This window comes from Dermatophagoides pteronyssinus, unplaced genomic scaffold (genome assembly GCF_027571235.1).
Source record: "Dermatophagoides pteronyssinus isolate colony J.1.1.1.1 unplaced genomic scaffold, Derpt_VIB-CSIC_2022.12 sq0006, whole genome shotgun sequence".
In the NCBI taxonomy this organism is placed as follows: Eukaryota; Metazoa; Arthropoda; class Arachnida; order Sarcoptiformes; family Pyroglyphidae; genus Dermatophagoides; species Dermatophagoides pteronyssinus.
This window is the reverse complement of record NW_027461530.1, coordinates 606,551-634,487: the sequence shown is the minus strand read 5'-3', so window position 1 is coordinate 634,487 and position 27,937 is coordinate 606,551. Positions and strand designations below refer to the sequence as shown.

The 27,937-nt window shown below is 28.6% G+C and overlaps 1 protein-coding gene across 8 annotated transcripts; it reads right to left on the bottom strand.

Moving 5' to 3' along the window:
• Window positions 1–60: 60 nt before the first annotated feature.
• LOC113789162 (putative G-protein coupled receptor No9) lies at window positions 61–17,800 on the bottom strand. 8 transcript variants are annotated; one of them, XR_012846290.1, is made up of 10 exons: window positions 17,084–17,800; window positions 7,583–8,522; window positions 7,428–7,492; window positions 7,287–7,330; window positions 7,056–7,090; window positions 6,691–6,833; window positions 5,331–6,502; window positions 5,114–5,226; window positions 165–1,379; window positions 61–96 (listed from the first exon to the last, which is right to left on the bottom strand). XR_012846290.1 is itself a non-coding variant. In XM_075820477.1 (10 exons), the coding sequence occupies exons 3-10, from the start codon at window positions 8,055–8,057 to the stop codon at window positions 1,207–1,209; spliced, it is 2,220 nt and encodes a 739-aa protein (XP_075676592.1). In that variant the 5' UTR covers window positions 8,058–8,522; window positions 8,768–8,866; window positions 17,084–17,800; the 3' UTR covers window positions 61–1,206. The 8 variants fall into 8 exon arrangements, 7 of the variants coding, with proteins under 7 accessions (XP_075676592.1, XP_075676591.1, XP_075676590.1 ...); XM_075820477.1 differs by adding an exon at window positions 8,768–8,866 and having other exon boundaries at window positions 61–1,379; XM_075820476.1 differs by lacking the exon at window positions 17,084–17,800 and adding exons at window positions 11,179–11,333; window positions 11,566–12,071 and having other exon boundaries at window positions 61–1,379.
• Between the last annotated feature and the right edge of the window lie 10,137 nt (window positions 17,801–27,937).

Here is a 27,937-nt window from a genome sequence, read left to right as displayed (position 1 = left end):
CTTCTTCATCTTCATCGTTTTTCAAAATCAAAATTCATTCATATGTGATGTGTGTTTGCGTTTTGTTTGTTTGTTTTTCGGTGACAATGAGATGAGCTGTAAAAACCAGAAAAAAAAGATTGAAATCAAGCGAAAAGATTATAAGGTTTTTTTTCCTTCTTTACATTGCTTTTTTTCGTTTTTCGTTTGTTTGTTTTGAAAACAAAATGGATTTTTTCGTTTGTAAAAAAAACTGTGAAAATGGAAAAAAAGATGATTGTTTTTTGATCATCTTCATCATCGATGATGATGAACGAGTTTGAACTTAGAAAAAAACATTGATTGAATTTGAGTATGGTTGACTTTTCTTGCTGTTTTGATTTTCTTTAAATCAGATTCTCAAGATGAAAAATGTTCAAGCAAACGAAAAATCAATTATTTTATCCAGAATTATCATTATTCGCGTTGAAAATCGATTGAACAAACACAAACACAAACAAAAAAGACAAGATAAATGCCATCTGGTGAACAATCGGATATCATAAATTAACTTCCCTTTTGTTGTTGATCAGAAGATTTTTTTGAAGATAAATTTTCAGGATAAATTGCAAAAGATGATGTCAAGTTTTTTGTTTTGTTTTGTTTTGTTGGAGCCATTGGATGATAAATGACAGTTTTTTTCCAAACAAAAAAACTAATATCATTATTAGTTTCTGTAGACAAAATTTATCAGATTATATCTGTTGGAATCATTGATCCAAAATATGAAACAAACAAAAAACAAAAAACAAAAAACAAAAAACAAAAAACAAATGAAAATGTCGTGAAAATTTATGATTAATCATTGATGTTGTTGTTGTTGTTGTATGATTTGATGATGATCAATGTTGATAAACACAAAAAGGCCATTTACGTGTGACGTAGATTGGCTGTTGTAGTTTGTTAATCTTTGCCATCGTCATCGTCATGATCATATTTTATCATCGAAAAACATGGATTTTTTTTTTGGCTGATCAAATTCTTCAAATGATAATTTATTGCTGTTTTTGTTTCCTATTGACCAATCTTGATGATGTTAAGCTTTGGGATTTTTTTTCAATGAACTTTTTTTTTATTCCGGACAATTTTTCTTCGTTTTCCATTGGTTTGATTTGGCCTACAATTTTGATTTTTGAATGGTACAATTTCCGATTTTTCGTTTTTCGTTTCAAAATATATACGAATATATCAATATTCTTGTGATTCATGTTTAACCATTTCTTCGGGCATATCTTCAAAAAATGTTGGCATATGAATTTGTCGTATAAGTGAACTGACTGAAGTTTCCTCTCGAAATCGACATCTGCAGATGATGTTTTTGAATGCACGACGAAAATCTCTACTAAATAGGCCGTATATGCCTATACCGACCATCCATACATCCATCCAACAATCAGCAACAGAATATTGATGGAAAGGGAAAAGACAGAAAGAAAGAAAGAAGAAAAAAATGGAATGAAAAAAAAAGTTTTATATTTTCAGTTTCCTATTTAGTGTGTGTTTTGGATTTGAATATTGATTTGATTTGCCTTTCATCCACTTTGTCATAATTCTCTCTCATTTTCTGATTCTCTATTTGATTCTTTCATTGATTCTGTATGTTTGTTTGTTTGTCTGTTTGTCTGTCAAAACTTAATATCAATAATGTTTTTAAATGAGCAATATTTTCATTTATTTACGAAAAAAAACAGGAAAAAAGATTGTACATTATTATTATCATCGTCATCAATAAAGTTTTTTGTTGCTTGAATTGGTGGGATGGGAAATCTTTCGGAACGAATAAGAACCAGAAAGAAGTAGGAAGAAAACATTTGATCGACACTAAAACACCAATTCAGAAAAGAATAGAAGAATGGAAGAAGAAAAGAATTCAATGATGATGAGGATAATTTATATTTTAAAATGACATTTATCTAATAAATGTTTATAAACAAACAAACAACTACAAACAAACAAAATCGTTTCTGGAACAAATTTAACAATATAAAGTTTTTTATTTTTATTACCAAAATCAAAATAATATCTTTTTATTTACTTTTGTTTTGTTTTTTTTGGAGTGAAAATTGGATTAAAATAAAACCAATCAAATGAAACAAATCAAATGAAACAAATAGAAACAAACTGAAACAAACAGTAGAAAAATCTCATGTTTCACATTGGAAAATATCTATGTTTTTTGAAAAAAAAGAAACATTGTTTGCATTTGGATTGCCTTTTTCTTCTTCTTTATTTGATTCTGAATTCAACCAAAAAGAAAATAATGATTCTTTGTTTGGTTGTTTGTGTTTTCTAATATTTCAAAAAATCACAGAATTTTCTTACTTTCTTTTACTTTCATTTATGGCTGTGATGGCAACTTGACTTTTGTATAATTATTTATTTTTTTGTTTGGAATAAAAGAATCATGTTTGTTTAGCTTCTAGAATTATCATTCTGGTGGAATATTCCTGGCAAACGTTTATACAGAATTTTCTTCTGACTAATTCTTCTTTACCGAAAATTCTTATTAATTATAACCAGAGAAAAAGAGTTTGGAGAAAAAAAAACAGTTGGCATTTTCATTTCATTTCGTTTCATATTTTTTTTCTTGTAAATTCAATTTGCAAATAGACATAGAGGAAGCGAAAAGCGTCAAAATAAATAAAACGAAAAACCGAAAATGCAATGAAAAATTTATAAAGATCAGATCTTTTGATGATGATGATGATGGCTGGTTGGCTTTTAAATCCAAAACAGCAGCAGCAGCAGTTATTTATTTCAATTTCAGCAGTGAAAGAAAGATTCACTTCTTCTTTTCGCCATTTATAATTTGATATCAAAAAAATATATTTTTTTTTTTGCTTTTCGCAAACATTTTTCATATTTTCTTTTTTTTTCAATCAAAAAGGACTTGAGGATTACTTGGCGGATTTACTGTTGCTGTTGATTTATTCAATGCTATGTTTCATTCGGATGGAAATGAAAATTTTTCTTGGAAAAAAAAAATCTTTGGACCTGGCGACATGTGTCATATTTTTAGTGTTGCTTGTTTGTTTGCCTGTCAACAACAACAACAACAACAGAAAATTGGAAAAAAAATTTCCATATTTTCTGAACCAGCCAAGAAATGTTGACAATTTGAATACTGCAGTGAAAACATTCAAAAAAAAAAAGATACAGAAAAGAAGAAACCTTTAAACTATTTGACTATCAAGCGATTAATTATCGATTGATTCAACGGGGGAAAAACAAAACGAATCAATTGAATTCAGAAAATAAAAGTAACAAGATAAAACTATTTGACAACAACATCATCATTTACGACAATGACATGATAATAATAATTTTTTCCTTAAACATAAAAATAGTTTTTTAGCATTTTGCATTTATCATTTGACGAATTGAAACTTGTGCGAAACACCAAATACCAAAAACCGAAAAAAAAGTGATAACGGTGGATATTTAACACAAGCAAATTAAAAGTTTTTTTCTTCTTCTTCTTGCTTTTTCCATAGAAATCAATAGAAATCAATGAATCATCGACGAAGATTGTTTTTAGCATTTTTTGACAAAAAAAGATTCAATCAATTTGGCCATTTATATTGACTTGATTTGATGAATTTGATTGATGTTTTTCTGTTTATTTTGGATTCGACTAAATCCATGTTTTAAGGCAAAAGAAAAAATTGAATATTTTCGAAAATAAGGGGGAAAATCAGGTGAAAATAAAACTTTCGTTTTATTTTTATGTTTTGGATATTTTTTTTCGAAAAGATCATCTGGTATCATGTTATCATTCGGTGTCAAAATGATGATGATGATGATGGGAAAAACAAATGATGATCGATAAAACAGAACACAGCGAAAAAAAAACTACAACTTTCTTCAAAAAACTTATTTTTAATTTGATTTTTTTTTAGTAGCCAAAACGAAAACTTTTTGCAAGTTTTTACAAGTTTTATGTTTTTTTCCTTGTGAATAATAAAGATGTGAATAAGAAAAAGACAAACAAAACAAAACAAACATTTTCCTTTGAAAAAACAAATTTGTCGAGCCTATTTGTTTGTTAAAGTTTTTGTTTTGTTTTTTCCCCAAAAACAAAAAATCAATTAATTGGATTTGATTTTGGAAAAAATCTTTTTCTATTTTCAACACTGTTGATGATGGATATAGGGATGATAATAAAAATTCCATTGAAATAATGATGATGAGGATTTTAGCCGAAAAAAGCTCAATGAATTTTTTACTATCATTATGATTGTTCAATGGAAAAAAGGTGCCTTTTGGCCATTTGGTGATAACGAATATTTGAATGGATGATGACTACCGTTATCATTTTTTTCCGAACGAACAAAAACAAAAAAAAACAGAAAACAAACGAAAAAAGAATGAATAAATTCAAATAGCCATTTGAGAAAAAAATATTAGAAACAGAGTATTTCTGAGTTATCTTTTCGGCCATTTTTCCTCTAAAATAACAATAATAATAAAAAGTGAAATCTTTTTTATTTTTCGGGGCTTGAAAAAAAACATTCAAGATTCTTTCAATATACATTATCAATTTTATTTTCTCAATGATGATGGAAACACTTCAGAAGAAGAAAAAATGCTATAAACAAAAAGGAAAACATTGTGAATACGCACGAATAAATTTTCTATTTTTCATTTTTCTGTGTGTTTCCCAGAATAGAACCAAAATCATGATGATAATGATGATGATGATCATCATCATCATCATAAGGACTTGAATATTAGGCTAGATTCGAAGAAGAAAAATTTTCATTTTTCCGATGAAAAGGAAATGTTGGACTTTTGCTTTACTTTCACTGGGTTTTGGCTTTCTGTTTTGACTTTTTTAAATTTTGTAAATTGAATTTTTGATAAAAATTTTTAATCTCAAATCTCAAATGATTTTTTTGGTTTTCATTGTAAATCAATCAAAGGAATGATCGATTTGAAATGACCACATGTCGTGGATGTGAAAGATTAAAATTGAATTAAAAAAAATTTGCAAAAACAGAAAAAAAGAATGATGATAATTGGAAACGAAAAATTCATTCATTGTACATCATATCAGATATCCAAAAATTCAATCATATAAATCATAAATACTTACATGGATTAATCATTGAATTACAATAACCAAGCCAGAAAAAAATACTAAATAATAAATCTGGTATACAATCAACACAAAAAGCTCTGGTTAAATAAACGATAAAAAATGGTAGCCTAAAATAAAATGAAATGAAAAAAACGAGAAACGAAAAAAGTGATTGAACGATAATTGAATGAATGGATCAATCAAAAAAAAAAAAAAAAAAAAGAATACTAACCAACAAACAATAAATCCACCAACAATAATACCAACAGTTTTAGCTGCTTTTGTTTCAGCATGAAAACGTTTTGCTTGATATTTTGTTGAACGTTTACTTGGATGTGATAATTGTCTTGATGGAATTGTTGTTGTTGTTATTAATTTATTACTACGTGCACTACCTTCACGTGATGATGATGGACTACTACCTGATTGAATACTGCTTGTATGTGAATGGCTTGATGAATGATGATGATGTTGATGACGATTATTATTATCACCATTACCATTACGTATTATCATACGATTTGGTGGTGATAATAATTTATTTGTTATTATCACAGTATTATTATTATTATTGATTGTTGTTGGATTATCATTTGTTGATGTTGTTAATGCTGTTTCAATTGTTTTTGATTGACGATTATATGATGTTGTCCATGATGTTCGTTGACAATGTTGTTGTTGTTGTTGATGTTGTTGGTCATGATGATGATCAATTGATGAACGTTTTTCATGTAAACTATCTTCTTGACCACCACCACCACAATAACCACGATGTATTCTTAATGTTAAACGTTCTTGATTTTCTTCACATGAAGCTTTTGTTATACGATAACCTTTTTTCAAGGCACGACTTGTACGAATTGCAACTAAATATATTTTCCAATATAATATTATCATAACAAACATTGGTATAAAAAATGAACCTAATGCTGAATATATCACATAGCTTTTGTTACGAAACAAAGCACATTGGACGGTTTGTGGTTTACAATGTTGTTGTTGTTGTTGTTGTTTCAAATATGATGTTTCAAAATCTGAAGAAGAATTTCGTTCATTAATTTTGTTCGCTGTTGTTGTTGAAAAATTTTGATTATTAATGGTGGAAGAAAGATAATCTTCGGTTTTTGGAGATTCATGATTGTTGGCGCCCAATACAAAGGAAGACGATGGCTCTTTTTCATTTGTAACACTTGTTGTTGTTGCTGAAAACCACGTTGAAGAATTTGAAGATAAAGATGGCGTAGAAGGAGAAGATAACGAAAAATTGGTCGGAATCGAAGATGAAGAAAATTGATATGTTAAAGAATCATTCGATGAAGATGAGGATGATGCGGTGGTGGTGGTGGTTATATTAATATTCGGTTGTTGTATTGTTGAAAAAGATTCTTGTTTACCAAGTAAAAGCTGTAATTTTGGTTAATTAGTGAGAATTTCGATGATGCAAAAAGGAAAGAAGCAAAAAAAGTTTGTTGTTGTTTTTGTTGTCGATCAAAGAAGAAAACGAAAAAAAAAACAATTAACAAAAAAAGCCGAAAAACAAAAACTAAAATGAGAATTTTTTTTTTCATTTCAATTCCATAGTAAATACTTACGGGTGGAAAACAAATAATAAATGATATAATCCAAACACAGGCAATAATAAATTTTGCTCTTTTGGCAGTCATTAAGCTACGATAACGAACAGGTCTTGTAACGGCTAAATAACGATCGACCGATATTGCACATAGATTTAATACTGTAGTAAGAAAAGAAGAAAAAAAAATATAATGATGTTGATGATTGTAGACAATGTAAACAACAACGAAAAACGAAACGAAACGAAAAAAAAAATATAGAAACATTTCGACTAATCTAGTTTTATCGAACATCGAAACACACACACACACACAAAGTGTGCTTGGGAGAAAACAAAATTTCGGGAAAATGGAATGAAATGAATATACTGAATAATACTTACTGCTTGCCGTACACATCCAAACATCAATCACAAGCCTATAGGAATTTATCCAAAAGAAAAAAAATAAAATAGCAAAAGAAAAAAAAATAGAATAAATAAATGAAAGTAATGAATGTTCGATGATGATGATGATGATCATTCATTCATTCATTCATTATCATTATTATCAATGATGATGATCATTATTCATTAATGATTATTATTATTATTATTATTATTATGATTATTTACCATCCTTGACACCAAACTTCACCAAATATCCACGTGTCTAGAATCTAAAATGGATTTTTTTTCGAAGGGAGAGAGAGAGAGAGAGAGAGTGAAATTGATGATGAAGAAAATTTAAAAGAATTTCTATTTACACACACTTACCTCGAATGTAAGCGAATAAGGTAAAACAGCAATACCGACTAAAAAATCAGCAACTGCTAATGATACTTTTTTTTTTTTTTTTTGTTGATAACAATAAAACAAAATGAAAAATTATTCAATAATTAATCAAATATCAAATTACAAAATATAATTACCAATAAAAAAATTTGTTACAGTACGTAATTTTTGTGATGTAAAAACACTTAATATAACTAATATATTACCAAATATAACCATTATATTGATTAATACAAGTATTATAACTGATATTATAACTGTTGCATTATTAAATTTTTCTTTTAATAATTCTTCAATATAATTATAATTATCATTATTATTAGTTGTTGTTGTAAAGCTCTTCAATTGATTCGATGATGATGATGATGATAAATGATAACAATCTTTGGTTAAATTTGTTATTGTTGTTGTTTGATGTTGTGTATCTGTGAAATATGAAAATGAACGAATAAAACGTGTATCATTTATTGTTGTTGTTGCGGTATGATTATCATCAGCAGCAGCCAAAGAAGAAGAAGAAACGATAATATTTGATTCATTCGCATTGATCATCAATAATAATTTAAATAGATTAAAAATATTAATATCACTTTGATTAAAGCTTATTTCCATCGTTTATATTCATTGATAATCAAAATATATATATATATTATGGTTTTTCTCGATGTTTTCTTTGGTTGAGCAAACTTTTTTGTTGTTGTTGTTTGGAGCAAAAATGAGCTTGATTGATTTAAATAAGTTTTCAATTTTCTTTGTTGTCGGTTGATAGAAAATTCAGTTAACCAAGATTATTTATTTAACTGTAAAGAGATGGCCAGTAAATGTAGTGATCAAATGATAATAACAACAACATTGAGATAGATAAATGAATAAATAAATAATTTACAACTTTGTTATAACAACATTATATTAATTTGATGATGATTTGGTTTTAATTTCATTGTTGTCGGTTGTTGTTGTTGTTGTTGATAATTGTTGTTGTTGTCGGTTGTTGTTGTTGTCGATTGTTGTTGTTGTTGTTGACTGGAATCCATTTTTTTCATGTATCATCCCATTGATCGTCGTCGATCTTTTACTCTGTTTTTTTTAAAAAAAAGAAAATTAAAAAAAATTAATTTAATTTAAATTTTGAAGGAAAAAAACGCAAAATTTCTGTTACGTAAAATATAACATCCAGGGAAAAAAGAGAAAAATTTTGAAACAAAAAGTTTCAAAAGGCCCCGGTATGTATAATGTACATTTATGTAACAAAACCAAACTAAACTAAACTAAAAATAAACTGTCCAATAAGATCTGTTTTATGTTTGGAAAAAATTCATTACAATTTTTTTTTGGTTCATTATTGCATCCATGTTTTTTGTTTCTGGTCGATTTATTATCATTATTATGGTACAGTAACTGGGTTGGGAGTATATATTTTTCTATGAAAAACAAATGAAACAAAAAAACGGTTTTTTAATCATTATCATCATCATTTAGTTGTTGTTGTTGAAATTATTAAAAAACAACAACAAATATCGATATGGAAACGGAAACAAAAAACCCTTTAGATTCAAGTGAAAATTTAAAATAATAAAAAATCCCCAAAAGATATTCAGTAATGATAATGATGAAAATAATAATCAGCAAATTTTTTCCAAGTTTAATCAAGTGTTAAATTTCGTTTTTGGTTGTTTGTTTCGTTTCGTTTGTTCATCTTTCCCATTCTTGCACACTGCTTTTATTAAATGTCAAAATTCTCCAAATTCTGACTATATGACTTAGGCACACAACGGAACCATATCATTAAGAAAATCTGGTTTTTTGGAAATTTAAGAAAAACAAAACAAAAAAACTTGCATAATATTCAAATGTTGAAAGTAAAGCTAAAAAACGAAAGAATTTCATCAACAACATCATCATCATTATAAACGTAAAACGCTTATCGTTTGTTTTGTTTGAGGGATGATGTGTGGGTGTTTAACACACACACACACAGAGAGAGAGAGAGAGAGAGAGAGAGAGAGAGAGAGAGAGAGAGAGAGAAAAAGAAAGTTTTTTCCCTTTTTTCTTTCCTTCCTTCCTTCAGAATTAAACTTTCATTGCTTGAAAAAAAAACATTTGAAAAATCTTCGCTTTGAATTATTTACTGAACTTTTTTTTGTTAAAATTCAAGAATGTAATATGTGTGTTTCTCAATCAAGAAAATGAAAATTTTTGATCGGGGACCATTTGTTTTACCGAGAAATTTGCTTTTTTAAATAAATTATTAAGATGCTGATGATGAATTTCATTTGTTTCAACCGAGAGAGAGAGAGAGGAGAGGGGAGGAAATTGAAGAAAAAGAATGTAATGAGATGGAATGAGAGAAAACTACCGAAAAATAAGTGCAAAATTAGAGGAGAAAAGAAGAGTCATCAAAATATTTTTTGATTCCGGTAAAATTTTTTTTTTTTTTGTAAAGTTTCTTTCGTCATGAGAAAATTCCCGGCAGTCATCGTTGCTAGATGAAATGAAAGTTATCAATTACTGATTTGATTAAATAATAACAGCATTTTCCAACAGCAAAATCAAAACCACGAATAAGTTTTTACCTTTTTGTTTTGTTTTGTCAATTCATTCATGTCTAATTGAAAATTGGTCCAACGAGCACTTTTACACCGACCAAAATATTAACATTTGCATCAATCAATGAATCAAACCGTGTAATCAAATTTGTAAATTGTAAAAATGTTCATTTTCATTCGGGCTCGATGAAAATATGAAATATGTTTTGGTGAAACATTTGTCTTAAAACTATTTCTACCCCAATCACCATCATTATCTTATCAAAAATGTATGTCAAATCATTTTATTCAAATTAGTAGAAATAGTTGAAAAGTTTTTTCGCGCATGTTTTTTTCGAATTCAAATCGATTTTATTCAGATTTTTGTGTTTCCCAAGTTGTTGTTAGATCGCTTCTTTCTCAACAACAAACACAAAAAAAATTAATTCAAAATTCTCATGTTTGATTTGAATTTATTAAAAGAAAAAAGAAAACCAAAAAATCTTTTGGATCGAATTTCTTGCCCAAGACAAAATTTCGTTTGTTTTAATGGTTATCATCATATAGACGAATGAATGAATTTCATTGATTTTTGGTTCGGGATTTATTGGTGAAAGTGAGTGAGAGAGAGAGTGAGAGGGAGAAAGTGGGAAACAAGAATAAAGATTTGCCCAGCATTATCGATCGGATTGAAAATCTCATTTTTTTGAATTGAATTGATTTTGGTAGTTGGAAAAAAAATATGAAACGACCAATGTGAGAAAATAAAAATGGAACGACAATAAAAAAATTCCCGATTGTTTTATTGAAAGTGAAAAAAAACAAAAAAAAATGAGATCACAGAATCAAATAGGAAAACAAAACAATCAAAACAAACAGAAATATGATTTATTTATTTATTTTTGGGGGTCTATATCGACAGAGTAGAGCCGAAATAGAGTGATCATCATCATCATCGTCAACGACATTATCGATTTGAAACAAAACAAAAAAAAACAAAAAACAAAAAAAATGACAAATGTTATTCGGAAATGTTTACCATACAAACACACACACACACACACACCATCAATGGAAACGGGAGAAAAAAAAATTGTATCCATTTTCATTCGATTCAAGAATATTCTTGATTCTTACTTACTTACTTATTATTGCTAAATAATGGGAAAATTTTACATGGAAAAAAAACTTGATTAAAAAAAACAAACCATAATTTGTTGAAACTATTAAACGGTAGTCGTAGTTGACTTGTACTTATTATATGGAAAATTATTATCTTGAAACAACAACAACAACAAAATGTTCAGTTCGCAGTGTTCAGTTCGTCGTCTTGACAATCTTTGATGTTTGGTGTTAAAAGAAACTTTTTTTATGCAAAAAAAAAGAAAAAAATATTGAAAATGAGAAGGGAAACAAAAACTTCATAAATATTGATTAGTTTCCCTCCCTCCCTACTCATTTCCTTTCATTCTCTCTTTATGTTATTATTAATAATATTAATAGGAATATTCTGGCAGGGGGGGGGTTCCAGAATTAGAACAACAACAACAACACCCACCAAAAAATCCGAATAAAAAAAACCAACATTCACTTACCCAAATCTTTGAAAATCTTTGACTTTGTGAATATAACCAAAAATGGAATCAAAAAAGAGAGATCAATAGAATGGTTATATTGTTTTTTTGTTTATTCATCATTCTTTGACAAATGTAATGGCGATTTGTCGAAAAGAAACAAAAAATGAAATGACAACCAGAAGAAAAAAAAACCAGAGAAAAAACGACCGGCATTTGATCGGGTAGCAGCAGCCGGATTTATTGGCATTTCGGGCAACAACAAAAAACCCATATATAACGATCGACACACACAAAGAGAGATCGATCAATAATTTTTCTGTTTGTTTGTTTGTTAGTTGCTTTTTTTTCGAAAGAATTGTCGTCATTAGAGGAGTTTGTTGTTGTTGTTGTTGTTTTGTCGATCGAATTTACCATCATCATCGTTGATATAATGATATTTCTTTCATTTTTTAAAAAAAAGGAAAAACAGCCGAAGAAAAACTGTTAATCATCAAACAATGTTAAAATAGATTGAAACAAAAACTAGAAATAATGATCATAACGAAACTGAAAATGAAGAAATGAAGAAAAAAAAAGTTGGCCATCAAAAAATAACGAATGACGACATGATGAATGAATCGGAAAATATTATTTTCATTATTTTTAATAATCGTATTTTTTTTGAATTAAATTGCGGGAAAAAACGAAAGCGAAACAAAACAAAAAAAAATTTGAAATCGATCCACATTAATGAAATGTTTTTTTGTTGAAAACATTCGAATGTTTATGATGAGCAACAAAAAAAAATAAGAATTCGATTCTATATACACATAAAAGGTTCATGTTATGATTATGATTGCTATTTTGAATTATTATTCAAAACTTAATGATGATTGACACAATGTATGTGTGTGTGTAAATGGTTAAAATTGATGATGATGATTATAATGACATTTACATTTTTGATTCGTGTATAAGCAATTATCATTGTCACCCCGGAAAAAGAGAAAAATCATAATCATAATCATAAAACAAGCAAGCAATAACAATTTTACCGATCCAAACTATTTCTACCCGATTATGTTTTACACTAGAAATTAGAATGAATATGATTTTTTTCAAATGATCCATTGGTGATAATTTTTCTCTCTCTCTCTCTCTCTCTCTCTCTCTCTCTCTTTGTTCGATCAATGATCATCATCATTAAACAGCGGCAACAACAACAACGATTTGGATCGAAAATGAAATGAATTTATGGATCATTTATGTTTCATCATTCTCAATCAACAACAACAACAAAATCGTATGAAGAATATAAAACACCAATACACCATACCGTATTATGAACATCACTTATGAATTCTGAACAAGTTGTGTTATTATTATTATTACTTTTATTGTACTTGAATAAATTAAACTTAATCAAATAAAATTTTAGCCCATTATGGAAATGTGATACACACAACACATAAACACAGAGAGACAAACATTCAATAAATTAAGAAAAAAAAATCAAGAATAACATGGAATAATTGAATAAGAACTGAAGAATCGAAGAATTGAATTTAAAAAAAGAAAGAGTTATCGAATCTTCATTCAAGAACCAACCGTTATAGAGAATAATGACGGCTCGAGAGAATAACAAACGTTATTTTTTTCATTTTCATTTTTTCATTTTCGAAAATTGGAATGTTTCTATTCAATTCAGTTGTCGACGAAATAAAGTATATTTTGGATTAATTTTTTATCATCTGCTGTTGGGTTTGCTTTTGATCTGTATATTTCATTGAAAAAATCATTATTTTTGTTGTTGAGAATATTACATGACAAGTTAAAATTACAAGTTGTTATTATTATCATCATCATCATCATTATTATTCAGGTTGTTGGTTCAGTATCAAATTTAATTTGATCCATATCCCTCTCTCTCTCTCTCTCTCTCTCTCTCTCTCTCTCTCTCTCTCTCTCTCTCTCTCTCTCTCTCCCTCTATTCTCACGATCGTTTCTTTTCCTGTAAATCTCTTTCACTCTTTTGCCAATCAGTAATTAGCATTAGAAATTCTCTCTCTCTCTCTCTCTCTCTCTCTCTCTTACTAGATCGTATAGAATTCACGTATATTTATCTAAATTTGTATTCGAAAATAATTTACTTTTTTTTTTGTTTGGGCGATTCATTCATAAGATATTTATAAATGAAATTCTGTAACCCCCCTCCTCCTCCAAAAAAAAAAAAAAAAACTATTCTGTTTCTATTAAATTCTAATTCAAACTAACCAACTAACTAAACTAACCACCACCATTATTATCATCATCATTATATATAGAATGATATTCATAATTTTTTCATTTCATTTTATTTCGGGTTACACAACCAAACATTAATCATATAGTTTGTTGTGTGTGGTTAATTTGAAATTGAATACATGAAAAAACAAAAACAAAAACTTTCTAACTAAAATATTCTTCAGTCATTCATTCATTTACAATCATCATTAAAGCAGGACAGAGAGAGAGAGAGAGAGAATTGATATCGCAGATTTTATATATTTAGGACAAAATTTCCGACTTGTGACGTTAATAATGATAATTATAAAACACGCTAGTTCAAAACAAAAACAAAAAAAAAGAAAAAGAAAATGACATTTACATGTAATTTTATTTTTTTTTGTTTTTGTTTTATAATTTACATTTAATTAGCTATGTTTATGTTATTATAAATGTGTAGAATATAAATTATCTTGTAACAAAAATATCGAAACAAGAATAAAAACAGAATAAAATATTGTTTCAAAAATATATTCAATTCATTTGACTCATCCTACATAAGAATAATGATGATGATAATGATTCGTTCGGAAAGTTTTTTTTCTGTCAATCGTAATTGAGAATTTCTCTATTCATTCATAGAGATATGTATATAGAGAGAGAGAGGAATAAGGTAATCAAATCAACAAAATAGTATTTTTCTTGTTTCATTTCATTAATCATACTTGCTTGCATATATAGTCGTCGATAATCTAATAAAAGTTTGTTTTTGTGCAAAACAAAACAAGAAGACATTTAAAGAATTGAACATTTATTTTAGTCAAAATGAAAATCTCCAGATGATAATTACAAACAAACAAACAACAACAAAAACAACAACAACGATAATAATGATGATGATGATGACGATGAACAAATTAAAAACACTTAATTACAACCAAGGGAGAAGAAAAGAAACAAAAAAAAAGGTAACAATGTTTGTTTGTTTGTTTCCTTGTTGATGATAATTTTGTTTCATTAATAAACGAAAATTATTCTGTTTTTAAAGGCGAAAAAAAGCCATTTTTTCTCATCTTTCAACAGCAGCAAAGACAACCAAATATTGTTGCTGGAACCAAAAAAAACGAGAAAGAAAAAAAATTCTTTATGGAATTTGCAGGAATGAATGAATGAAAAAAAAAAACACCGTGACAAAATGAAAATAAATAGACATTGACAGGCATAAAAGAGTTGGTGAATCACATTTTCTCTTCTATTTCAGACACAAGCTTTTATCGTATCTAATGATATAACTAAGTAGGATTTTGAAGTGTTAAATTTTTTTCTTTGTTTATGGTTGGAAACAAAAACAAAAGTACAAAAAAAAAATTTGTCAAAATTAAATAAATAAATGGGAACGAAATATATTTTCTGACAAAATATAATACATTACATAAACAGGTTAATAAAGAGAATAAGTACATCAAAAATAAGATAATGAACCTTGAGTTAGTTCGTTTGGGACATTATTGATCGCACAAAAAAGAAAGAAAGAAAAAAATCTCAGCCATTCAATTTATCAAAAAAAAAATTGGATGGCTGAGATTCTCTGAGATTTTTGTTGGGTTTTCTTTTTTGGTTCTGCTTTTGGTTGTTTTTGGATTTTTTTGTTTGTTTTTTGGTTGTTTTGTTTTTGGGTTTTGGTAAATATTGTAACCAAAAACAAAAAAAGAATATTGGTGACCAACATGGAAAAATCTGCCTTCAAGGCAAAGAAACAAAAACAAAAAACAAAAACAATGTTACACAATAGATAATTCCCTGGTAATAATTCATTTTTAATTAACTAAAAACAAAACAAAAACAAACCAAAACAAACCAGAAAAACAAAAACCAAAAACAAACCAGAGAAAATACAAAAAAAAACTGGAAAATGTTTAAATATCATAACGATAATAATGATAATAATGTTGTTTGTGTAATTCATTCATTTTTTACAAATGTTTTGTTGTAAATCATCATCATCATCATCATCATAATAAATCAGTAACGAGAAAAAAAAGAAATTCTGAATGAATGAAATGAATGAATGAATGAAGAAAGAAATACGAGATTCATTTTTGTTTGGAGATTTCCAATTGTGTTTTGAATAACCATGGTTCTTCAGAAAAGAAGAAAGAAATCGACAAAAACTGACTAGTAAAAAGACTTTACTGTACTAAAATACCCGAATTTTTCGGGTATTTTTTCGGGTATTTTTTCGGGTATTTTTGTCGGTTTTCTTCTTGTTTTTTGTTGTTGTTGTTGTTAACATCTTATATTTTATAAATGTTTTTGGTCGTCGTTGTTGTTGTTGTTGTTGAATTATTGATGTCTACTATTAACGGGTTTTTTCTTTTTTTCTTTTCTTTGAAAGTCATTCTTGTGATATATTCCAAGTTCGGACAAAACGAAACAAAATACTGTAATGAATACAAGCGGAAAAAAAGAAAGAAATTCTACCCATTCAAAACAACAACAACAACAAAGCAAAAGAGAAAAAACCAAGGAAAAAAACCAAAAGAAAGAAAACAGTTTTCTCTCATTGTGTTTAATGCTGAAAAGAATCATCATGTCATGCAAAGTTAGCCAGCAAAAAAAAAAAGACATCCAACCAACAACAACAGAAAACCCAAAAAACCATCCAATGATAAATTGAATATGGTTCAGCAGCATTCGTTTGGTACTTTGGTGAATCAAGCAAACAAACAAACAACAGTAGAAAAATAAAACTGATTGATGTCATATGAAGATTCCCAAAAAACTATAGTAACTAGAAACGACAACAAAAGTCATTTTTAATCAAAAAAAAAATTCTTATTCAGCAGCAGTGAGAGAAGAAAACTTTCTAGCTATTCATTGACGAAATGAACGAAATGAAATGCAAAGAATGTTATTATTGTGAAAATGATGATAATAACCGAGAGAAAAAAAAAGGAAAACCCGAGGTTGATGAAAGACAAAAAAGACAACAAAATGTTATGAAATGAAAATACTAAAGTCACACACATGTGTTTCATCATCATCGTAATAATGATATTCATAAGTATCGTTGTGTTGCTGTGTTGGAATTGTTTCGATTCATTTTTTTGATTCTATCAATCTATAGATTCGGGAAAAAAAATTCTTGTTGAAACGACAGGCAAAACAAAACAGCCAACACAGCAAATTGATAATGAATGTTTGCTTTGCTTTTATTCAATCAAATATTGAAACAGCAAAGATTAATTAATTTGAGAAAAAAAAATTTTTCAAAATCAAATATTTTACATACTGAAAGAATATTCTTGCGAAGAAGAATTTATTGGATCACACACACACACACACACAGACTGAAGTTGTTATTAGAGTTGAATATTTGTATCGATCATCATCATCACTTTTAATCACTTTTCATCATCATCATTTTTTTCTTTTCTGGTCAGCATTTTTTTAAAATTAATTAATTTTCTAATTAATTAATTAATTTCACTTGAAAAAAGCAAAACACAAGCACCGTTCACATATATCGTATTCATCATAAGTAGATTTTTTTTCACATTTAATTTAATTAGATGATGATGATGATGATGGCCGGAACACATCATAATTAGCCATCATGTTGATGATGATGATAATGATGATGATGACGGAAGAAATTCATGAATCAAAACAGAAGATGTTACGATGATGTTACGATGATGAAACATTGCGGCGAAAGAAGGAAGGAAAAAATCACACACAGAGAAAAAAATTCAAGCACATTCACAATATTAACCGCCTGGTCAAGAGGAACGAAAATACCGAACGAACGGACCAAAGAAAAAAGTAAAAAATAAAATATTCATTCGATAAAGTGTAATGGAATATATTTGAATGTTTGAATTGGAACACTCTGTGTGTGTGTGAAAATGAAAATAAATTTGGAAAACCGAAAAACGAAAAAGAAAAATTCTGACAACAAATTCTATAGGCGTCATGCGTTTTGAAAATGAAGAAAATGAAAAACTTTGCCTGTCTGCTGTGTGTGTTTTTGTGTGTTCTGCAATCAGCCGAAGCAGAAGAAGCAGCAGTTATTGAATCCGCAAATGGATCATCAATTACATTACAAATAGAAAGATTGGTAAAACGCATGTCACAAAAGAAAAGAAACAGGAAAAATATTTTTATTTATTTTTCTGTTGGAGAAGTTTGTTTGTGTGTGTATGTGAATTGGATGTTTTTTATTTACAAAATGTACATGTGGAATTGAATGGCCATTAAGTAATTTATAATTTCAACGAAAAAAAAACTGTTTGTAAAAAAAAATACTTGTAAAAAAAAGCATGTGCGATTCGTTTATCTGCGTTTTGCGTAAAAAAAAATCAATCGAAATTCATTATCATATGAATGTAATTTAGGCAACACACACACACACAGCATAGCTTTTTTTAGCTTTTTTCATTTCATTTTTCCATTTCTTTTTTTGATAAAAATCTTTTTTTTTTTTTTGATTGCGCCATACCTTATTGATAAATTTTTTTTTATTCGATTCGTTTTGTCTGTTCCACGATTGAATGAAAGAAAAAAATATTGCAAAAGTGTAAAAATATGAAAAAAAAACCTGAAAATAGAATCGACCAAACCGAACAAATAAACAGAATTTGAAAGAAAGTATCAAGAATGTAAAGAATCGAGATTCTGTAATGAAGAAGAAAAAAACCGAAAGATTTTTTTTCGAATCAATATTTGAAAAAAAAACCCGAAATAGCAACCAAAAAAACGGGAAAAAAAAGAAACTTTTTTCGTTTCAATATTTACCCGAAGAAAAAAAAATATGTATTCAGCAACAAACACAAACATTGGATACAAGTTTTTTGTCGAAGAAAATAAATGTCAAAATTCATTCTTAAAAGAACCAAAGAACCAAAGAAATATTCACACATACCGCAGACACGCAGCAGAAAACCGAAAGAAACAAAAAAAAAAAAAAATTCACACGCACGAATGAACGTATCGAAAAAGGTTAACCTATAGTTGTTGTTGATGATGATGATGTGATATTCAACATCATGACGATCTGATGGATATTCATGATCTGATGATGAATAATAAAATACTTTTTTTTGTCTGTGAAGATGATGATGATATGGGCCAAAACCAATGGAGATTATTTCTTTTTTTTCGGCTACCACCAAAAAAAGTCTTTTGAGATTAATATTATGATGAATAATGAACGCAATCATTTATCACCGCAGGAGAATTTTCTTTTCCAAGGTAGAAATAACCAAAAAATATCTTAACGAAAGAAAGTTTCGCTTCTCTCTCTCTCTCTCTCTCTCTTGGTCGAATAAATCAATGGAATCCGATGAAAGAAAAATCACAAACCATACAAACATTAATGTAGACATCATTTCCCTTAAGGGACAATCCGATTTTAGTTCAATTGAACTTATGTTATAAATAAATAAATAAAAACTTTATCAGGAAAAAAATAAACCAGAATTGGTCATCATCGATTTGAACCAAAAACCAAAAAGAAAAGAAAAATCCATAAACCAAAAAAAGAAAATCCATATAAATCCAATGACAATAATAACTTGAAATATCGAACAGAATAGAAAAACAAAATAATAAAATATGTTTTTTTTTGGAAACTTAACCTTCTTAAGATTTTTTTCGTTTTGTTTTGTTTTGCTTAGGATAATGGAAATAAATTATCATCATCATTTCTCTTTTGATAATAATAAAACTTGAAACTTGAAGAATTTAAGAATGATTCTCTCTCTCTCTCTCTCTCTCTCTCTCTCTCTCTCTCTCTCTCTCTCTCTCTCGCTCTGATCCATCTTTGCTAAGAGCAAATATCAACGATCGACGAGGAACCAGTCAAACATTTCAATTGAATTGAATTTATTCTGTACAACAAAAAACAAAAAACAATAATCGTCAAGAAAAACTGAACAAAACAAAAAAAAACATCTTCAAAAAAAAGTTCAACAAAAAACAAAAATTGATGATATAATTGAATTGATGAAACAAAAGAAAGAAGAAAAAACAATGTCAGACCAGAGAGAGAGAGAGAGAGAGAGAGAGAGAGAGAGAGAGAGAGAATCGTTTTCGTTTTGTTTATTCCGGTCGGTCGGTCGGTTTGGCATTTCAAACAAACCAAAAAAACCAAGTTTCTTTTTTTCCACATTTACTTTTCACATTTTCGTAAACATCCTTTGACGTGTTTGTTTGTTTGTTTGTTTGTTTGTCGGTGTGTCACACACACACACGCACAAACATTTTCTCTTTTTTTGTGAATGAAAAAAATTCACCAAAAGTCAAATCAATCTTATCAATTTTTATCATCATATTCTCGGCTTGTTTGGTTGCTTCAGCCATTTTTTCGACCGTTTTTTTTTGTTTTTTTGTTTTAATAATTAAATTATGTCATCATTTAGCTGAATTCAATTCAAAAAAAATGAAACAACAAAAAAACAAAATACAGAAAGTTTCCACCATTCAACCAGACAACAAAAGACACAGTTTTCACAGTTATTTTTTTTTTTATTTTTTTCTTTCAAAAGTTGGTTTCACCAAAAATGATGATGATGAAATGCGAACCAAAACAAAGACGTTTTTCATCTTATCAAAGAAGAATGTTTTTTTTTCGGTTGTTGTTGTTTTTTACCCGAAAAAAAATTCTTTTGCAAAAAGGAAGAATTATGGAAATACAAAACTGTAATAAAAGTTTTCATTTTGTATTCTGTATTCTGTTTTCGCATCGTTTTCCACCATTTCGACTAATTGTAAATGATGATGATGATGGTGAAACTTTTTTTTTTTTTTTTTTGAAAAAAAAACAATTTTCATTTCACTGAATATCATTTTCATTTACACAAAACACGATTCATTCATTCATTTGGTCAAATTTTATTCATTGAATGGACAAAAGAGAGAGAGAGAGAAAAGGGTTATAAATGGTCAAAAACAAAAAAAAAAAACAGAAATTTTTGAAACAAGACCAGAATTTGATAATTAAAGTTTTTTGTTTGGTTGTTATTTTTGGGTTTTCACAACGCAAAACATTGTATACAATGTTTTATGTATATGGAAAGATATTTCAATGTTGTTGTTGTCTTGGTTTGGTTTGGTTGTTATTCCTATTCTGGTTTGATGTGAAAATTGATTTTACAGAAAAAAAAACCCAAAAAACAACAACAACAACAAAAAACTATTAAAGACAGATGACAGTTTCAGTTTTTTGGGTTTTTTCTGGATTTCGTTCGTTTTTTTTTTTTTTGCTCGGATACAAACACCATTAAGGTAAGACACACATTTGCTGTTTGTTTGGTGGTTTGAATAGATGATATTATCACCAAACATCACACACATATACAAAGAGGCAACACGATCAATTTCTTATAATGGTGATTATCATGTCATTTTATTTGTGAATAAACAAACGAAAAAATAACGAAAGCAAAATGCACATACAAACAAACATCATTTATAACCAAACACATCGTTTTTTTTCCTTTTTTATCCATTATAGAATTGAATCTAGGATTTTTCCTTTTTTTGACCAAAATGATAAACATTTTGAAAAAGTGAGAGGAAAAGAAACGATTCTTCAGAGGTTTGTTGTTTGTTGTCGTTTGGAGGAGGAATTTCCTCGCCTTTTCGGATTCTTTCCTTTCATATTCTTCAATTGACACGATAACGACAATTTATACGATTTTTCGTTACTTCAGGAAAACAGAAAAAAACATTTCGATTAATAATCAGGTTTTATTTCTTCTACTTTTCCCTCTTCTCCAGAATCGATTTTCATTTATTCTCGTATTGCCATCGGAATGTTTCTTATAAGGAAAATGATTTCACTATACTATATGTGTGTGTGTGGTTTGACGTTGGTTGATTAAGGAATTTCTCCTTTCTTTCTTTCATTGGTTTTTACTATAGTTATATGACCATCATTGTTTTCATTTTGGACAATTTTTTGGTCATACAAAAAAACTAATAACAATGATAATAAACATTAGGCGAACTTATTGAACCACTGATGAATTTCTCTCTCTCTCTCTCTCTCTCTCTCTCTCTCTCTCTCTCTCTCTCTCTCTCTCTCTCTCTCTCTCTCTCTTTGGATTGCGATACCTCAACGAAAACACTTTACTTTGGGAACACAAAGAAAATGAAAAAGAAAAAGAAATTTTCTCGGGGTGTTTTTTTTGTTGAAATCCGGGAACTATTTTTATTTTCCACTCAAAAAAAAAGAATCATCATAAAGATTTTGGACAACAAAAAACAAGAAGAAGAAGATCATCATCATCATCATTGAGATTCATTCTTTCAAATAAAGATGTGCTTTACTGTCTTTTTTTTTCGTTTCATTTCACATTTTGTTTTTCTGTTTTCAATTTTTTATTTTATTGTCGTATTTCGGTAATGAAAATGTTTCTTTCTTCTTTTATCTTTTCTTTTTCTTTCGTTGGTTGTTCGGGAAAAAAACGCTACACTTATTATCTGAAATATAAGTACAGTCAAAATTGACTTTAGAGATCATCATCCAAAACCAACCAACCAACTAACTAACTAACTAACTAACAATACACACTTGAAAACTACAAAACTACAAAAAAAAACTGTTACAATTTTTACAAGTTATAACCCTTTTCACAAAAAAACAACCCAAACAAAGCAATGAATGAATGAATGACGATTTCATTGTTCCAAAATCGAAAATAAGAAAAACGAAAAAGAAAGGATGGTCTATCTGTTTTTTACCATTGAAAACAAAAAACATTTGGTAAACATTGTTCGATCATGATGATCATCATTTTCAATATAGCACATCTGCAGAAAAGATTTGCCTATGAAAGTTTCTTCATTTCATTTCATTTCATTTTGTGAATGATTTCTCACGATTTTCGTTTACCCGAATATAAAAAAAATTCATTATCGTTGAACGATTATTACATTTCTTTCTTTCTTCATTATTTTAATGAATAACCCATCATCATCATCAACAACGATATTATCAACATCATGATCATCATGGTAAATGTACCTGAAGTCAATTTTTCAACGCACACAAACACAAACTTTTGAAACTTTTCATCGCTTAAATGATAATCATCACGATGATGATGATATTAGCAACAAATTAATTCAATTTTCTCGTTTTTCGTTTTTCCAAAAGCCACAAACATCATTAATGATGCTATGGATGGGATGGATTGACATAGATTCCCATGATAAAAACATTAATAATTTAATCCTAATCCAATCACCCAACCAGCCAGCTAAAAAATTGATTTGATTTGATTTAAACGTTTTTGGCTTTTGGTTTATTTCGTTCTGGAAAAGAAAAACGAAAGTGCAAGTGTGTTGTTTGAAAATATCCTTGTCATTCAATCTGATCGATTGATTGATTGAATAAAATTTTCTTTTTTACTTTCCTTTCTCACTATGCACATGTGCTTTCCTTTTTTTCTTCAAAACATCCTTAACTGGATGGCAAAAAAAAGGATGCTTTTTTTAAATATTTTTTGTTTCGTTGGGACATTGCCTTGGTTGAAAATAATCGTCTGTGTCTGAAATCGTCATCATCGTCATCATCGTCATTTTCTGGTGGTTTTACAAAGAGATTTTCTTCATTTTTTTTTTCGAAATAGAAAAAAGTTGAAATACCACTTTGGATGACGCAAGAAAACTAAAAGTGAAAACTAAATAAAACTAAAAACATTTTCTTGATCACGAAGACAAGCAGAACCCAAAACAAAACAAACAAAACAAAACAAACAAAGCATATTCTTTTTTCCTTGACATCATCATTTTTTTTGGTTTGTTTTGTTTTGTTTTTGTCATTTTTTTTTGGTATTTCAACAAAGTAAATTGCATTTGGTCAAGCTGAAAAAAATATGATGATGATGATGTTAAAGCCATTTCAAAAACGAGAAAAACAAACAAAAAATTTTTTTTTGAATGTCAAATGTGATTGAAAGAATCTGGGTTTGTTTCTCTGGAAAAGAAATCAAAATTCACATTGACCATTCAGTCAGTCAGTCATTGTTGCTGTTGTTTTTGGAAAATATTCAGGTGTGTCCAAACCGAACGAACCGAAAACCGGTTGTTTTTGTCAGTTTGTTTTGTTCGGATATTTGTCAGTTTGGTCAGTTAATTAGTTTTTGTTAACGTTGTTGTTGTTGTTGTTGTTGTTGTCCATCATAATTATCCATAGTCATAATTAGGAAGGGACATTCATTTTTTTTTTTTTTGCTGCTCCAAAAAAACGGTCTTCATAATTAGCATGTGAAAGAATTTCTATGAAACTTGATTATTATGATGATTGTAGTGGAATTTCATAGGAAATTTTTGTTTTTTCTCAATGAATTCATTATGGAATTAACATTCTGGAAGAATTCAACAACAAAAAGAATTTATCAAATTCAAAAATTGAAATGAATTTTTGTAAAAGCGCCCAAAGGGTTAATAAATATCATTTTTCTCCCCTTTCTTGTAATTCTAATGATGATCAAACATGGACAAAACAGCTAACTTTGATTGACTTTTTGAATTTTTTACCATTCTTTTTTTCGTATTTCATTAATCATCATCATCAGAAGAAGAAAAACACAGAATTTAACACACACACACACACACACATCCCGTTTTATCATCATCATCAATGTCAGAGACACAGTGAGAATTGAGAAAGAAATCGATTCGAGTTCAATTTCGAAAATGATGATCGATTGATTAAAGTCGATCAAAGACTATTGCTCAAATCATCATCATCATCATTATTATCATCGACAGCAGCAGCAGCAGCAGCAGAATATTCTCTTCTTTTCTGGATTTTTATATCGATATAACGACGAAAACAACAATAAATCTCAAGTTTATGATGATTTTGATGTTTGTATGATAATAATGATGATGTTGGATAGTGTTTGGCCAAGATATCTCTCTCTGCAGTCTTTTTGTGATCATTTTCGTTTTCTGAAAGATAGATGTTATCCATTAACTGTCGTTTTTTTGTCGTTTTTTTAGATTCGCAAGACAAAGCAGCAAGGGAAAAAAGAAGAATTTGATACAAGAAGAGGATTTGACAAAACAAAAACAAAAATCAAATTTGATATGAGTGTGTGTTTTCAAACATGTCATTTGGAAACCAGAAAACTGAAAAAAATGATATTTCTGGGCCATTTGATTGATTGATGGGACATTTTAAACTAAAAAAAAAAAAAATTTAGGGCCAAAAGAATAAAACAGCCAGAACAAAACAACCAGAGAATAACACCAATGAGAAACCAATGAGATGAACAACCGAAACCAAAACAAAACAAAAATGATGCTGATAATCAAATCAATGTTTTTGTGTTTCATTCAAAACGCCTTTCCATCTCTTTTTATTTCCATCTGAATAGAATTTTGACATTGATTTTCATTCTTATCTTTATGATAATATATCAATTCGTCTATTTAGTTGTCCAAACATTTTATTTCAATTCATTTCGATTCAAATTGACCTTTGTATCATTGTTATTACACATCTGATCTGATTGGGTCGATTTTTTTTCCATTCAATTTGATTCTTGATTGAATTAAATTAATTGTACTAAAATGAATTGAACAATTGAATCTATGACATCTAACAAATGACACAAACACACACACACATGAATGAATGAATGAACAAAATCTTTATCAGAAAATCTTTTTTGTATGATGGATGAATGAATGCGAAGCCAATTTTGTTTGGTTTGTTTAACCCTTTTTCAAATGATAATAGTGATTTGTAAATTGACAAAAAATTTGACAAAAATAAAAATAATATCGATCGATCGATCGATTGATTATCGATGAAAACCATAGACAATCCCGAAATCCATTTGTAAAATGACACACAAACAAACAAACAGATTTACTTATTTCATCACGAAAAATGATGACTGCATCAAATGTCAAAAATTCATGTCTCTTTTCTGTCAACCTGAATAGACGATTATCATCATTTTGATGATAATGATGACATTCTTCTTTTACCAAATAAAGATATCAGGCAAAACAAAAAAAAACTATTCAATTTGAAAGATCAATTTTGAAACAAAAAATTTGAATAATTCCCCTAATGTGATAAGATGGGCATATTTTTTAGGTCAAATCATCATTTGTGTGTTTTACCTGGCATTATGTTATTATTTGGTTTGGTTGTTCAAGTATACAAACATCCCTGTCAAAATGTTTTTTCAACAGCAAAAATCCAAAATGATCTGGCCAGGTGCATTGGCGACGAAAGATGAAAATGAAAATGATCATCCCCCGGTGGTAATATTGTTTCATCAAAATGGATGCTGATGAAAAATCCCCCCCCCTGTACGCACACACAGAGAGACAGAGAAAGAGAAAGTCAAAGAAAAGAACAACCAGATTGATAAAGCTTCGAGGCAAATTAATTTTTTTTTCATTTTCAACACAGGTATATTTAGAAAGTGGAAAAAAAATTTTCAAAATTTTTTTGCTACCTTATTTTTTCTTATGTTCCTCATTTCACTTTCACCCAGAAAAAAAACAAAAAAATTTTTTTTTTCCTTCTGGATGTTAATGCTAATGTTGTTTTCATTTACATTTTCTTCGTCTCTCTCTCTCTCTCTCTCTCTCTCTCTCTCTCTCTCTCTCTCTCTCTCCTCACATAAATATTCAGATGTAATTATTTTAGATGGAGGAAAAACATCGCCAGGTAGACGAATAGAAGATATGGCAAAAGATTGATTATGCAGACAGATGACATACAGAAAGACAGAGAGAAAATGATGAAAAACACCGAAAAGAAAGCAAGAAAAAGAGACCCATCGTTGAAATGATGGCGGTGGATGTCATGGATGGCAAAAAATAGATCTTGAATAAAATTATTTTCATTTTCTTCACTCCAAATGAATGAATGAATGAATGTGAAAGTGCTTCTGGCCAAATAGAAAATGAAGAAGAAAAGATAGGTCAAAAATCATATTATCAAAAAAAGTATACAGCCAACAGACAACATCACTGTTACTTTTCAAAAAGATCTACCGTTGGTATAACATTATCATTAATTTTACCATAAAAAAGTAAGAAGAATGTTGACCCAATGATGTGAGACAAATGAAACATATATATTAAGGAAAATGAGAGAGAGAGATAATGAAAATGTGAGAGAGAGAGAGAGAGAGAGAGAGAGAGAGAAAAAACATTCATAACATTCACACAATGAAAATGTTGTTGTTGTTGTTGAATATGAATTTCTTCTACTTTTGAATAGAGAAAAAAAAAATTATATTTGGTACATCCAAAACATACCCACTGATTTTTTTTTTTTGCTTAGTAGTGTCAATGCCTTTTAGGCATAATAATAATATTACCTGCCGATCTTATTATTATTATTATCATCATAATGAAGATGGTGATGAGTGAAAGATCAGTCTCTCTCACTCCGAAGAAATACTATACCACATCACCTTCTCCTTCTTCTCATCCTCCTCCTCCAACAGGTAAACACATACCTGGCCTAACCTAACTGTGTTTGTTTGGAAAAAAGTATGTCAGTAGAGCCAAACAAACGAAACTAAGAAAAAAACCCCGGCAAACAACAGATGCAACAAAAGAAAAACAGAGAAAACATCGACAAGATAAATGAATCTTTTTTTTTTTATTTGGATAATGATAATGATGAGAGAGAGAAGAAATGTGAAAAATATAATGAAAAATAAACAAGATAAAGAGAATGGACCAAAATAGAGAGAGTAAACAACAACAACAACCAAGAAAGAAAATCCAAAAGAAGAGACCATCGATCGATGGTCCGAACATTCAATTCATTGATGATTATGATGATGATGTGAATGTGAAAGGAGGAAAGAAAGAAACCAACAAAAACGACAAATAAAAAAAAATCTGATATTAAATTGAAACACCGGCAAAGTGTGCAACAAACAAACAAACGAAACAAACATTGATGATGCTAAGAATAGCAATGTTTTTTTTTCCAAAACGCATCAAAATCTGATTTACACCTTACCACCTGAAACGATAGATAGATAAATAAATAAGATTTCCGTTGAATGTGTGTTTTCTTCTTCTTTTCCATTTTCAATTTTTCCATTTTTCTTTTCCTTTTTACGATGCTAATTCAATAATATTATTA

Bases quoted from the DNA above. Each gene is read 5' to 3' on its own strand.
- LOC113789162 (XM_075820477.1), bottom strand. From the start codon at position 8,057: ATGGAAATAAGCTTTAATCAAAGTGATATTAATATTTTTAATCTATTT. The intron at 6,834-7,055 runs GTAAGTATTATT...TTCTTACTACAG, and splicing joins TTGGATGTGTACGGCAAGCA to TATTAAATCTATGTGCAATA. The intron at 6,503-6,690 runs GTAAGTATTTAC...CCAAAATTACAG, and splicing joins TTATTATTTGTTTTCCACCC to CTTTTACTTGGTAAACAAGA.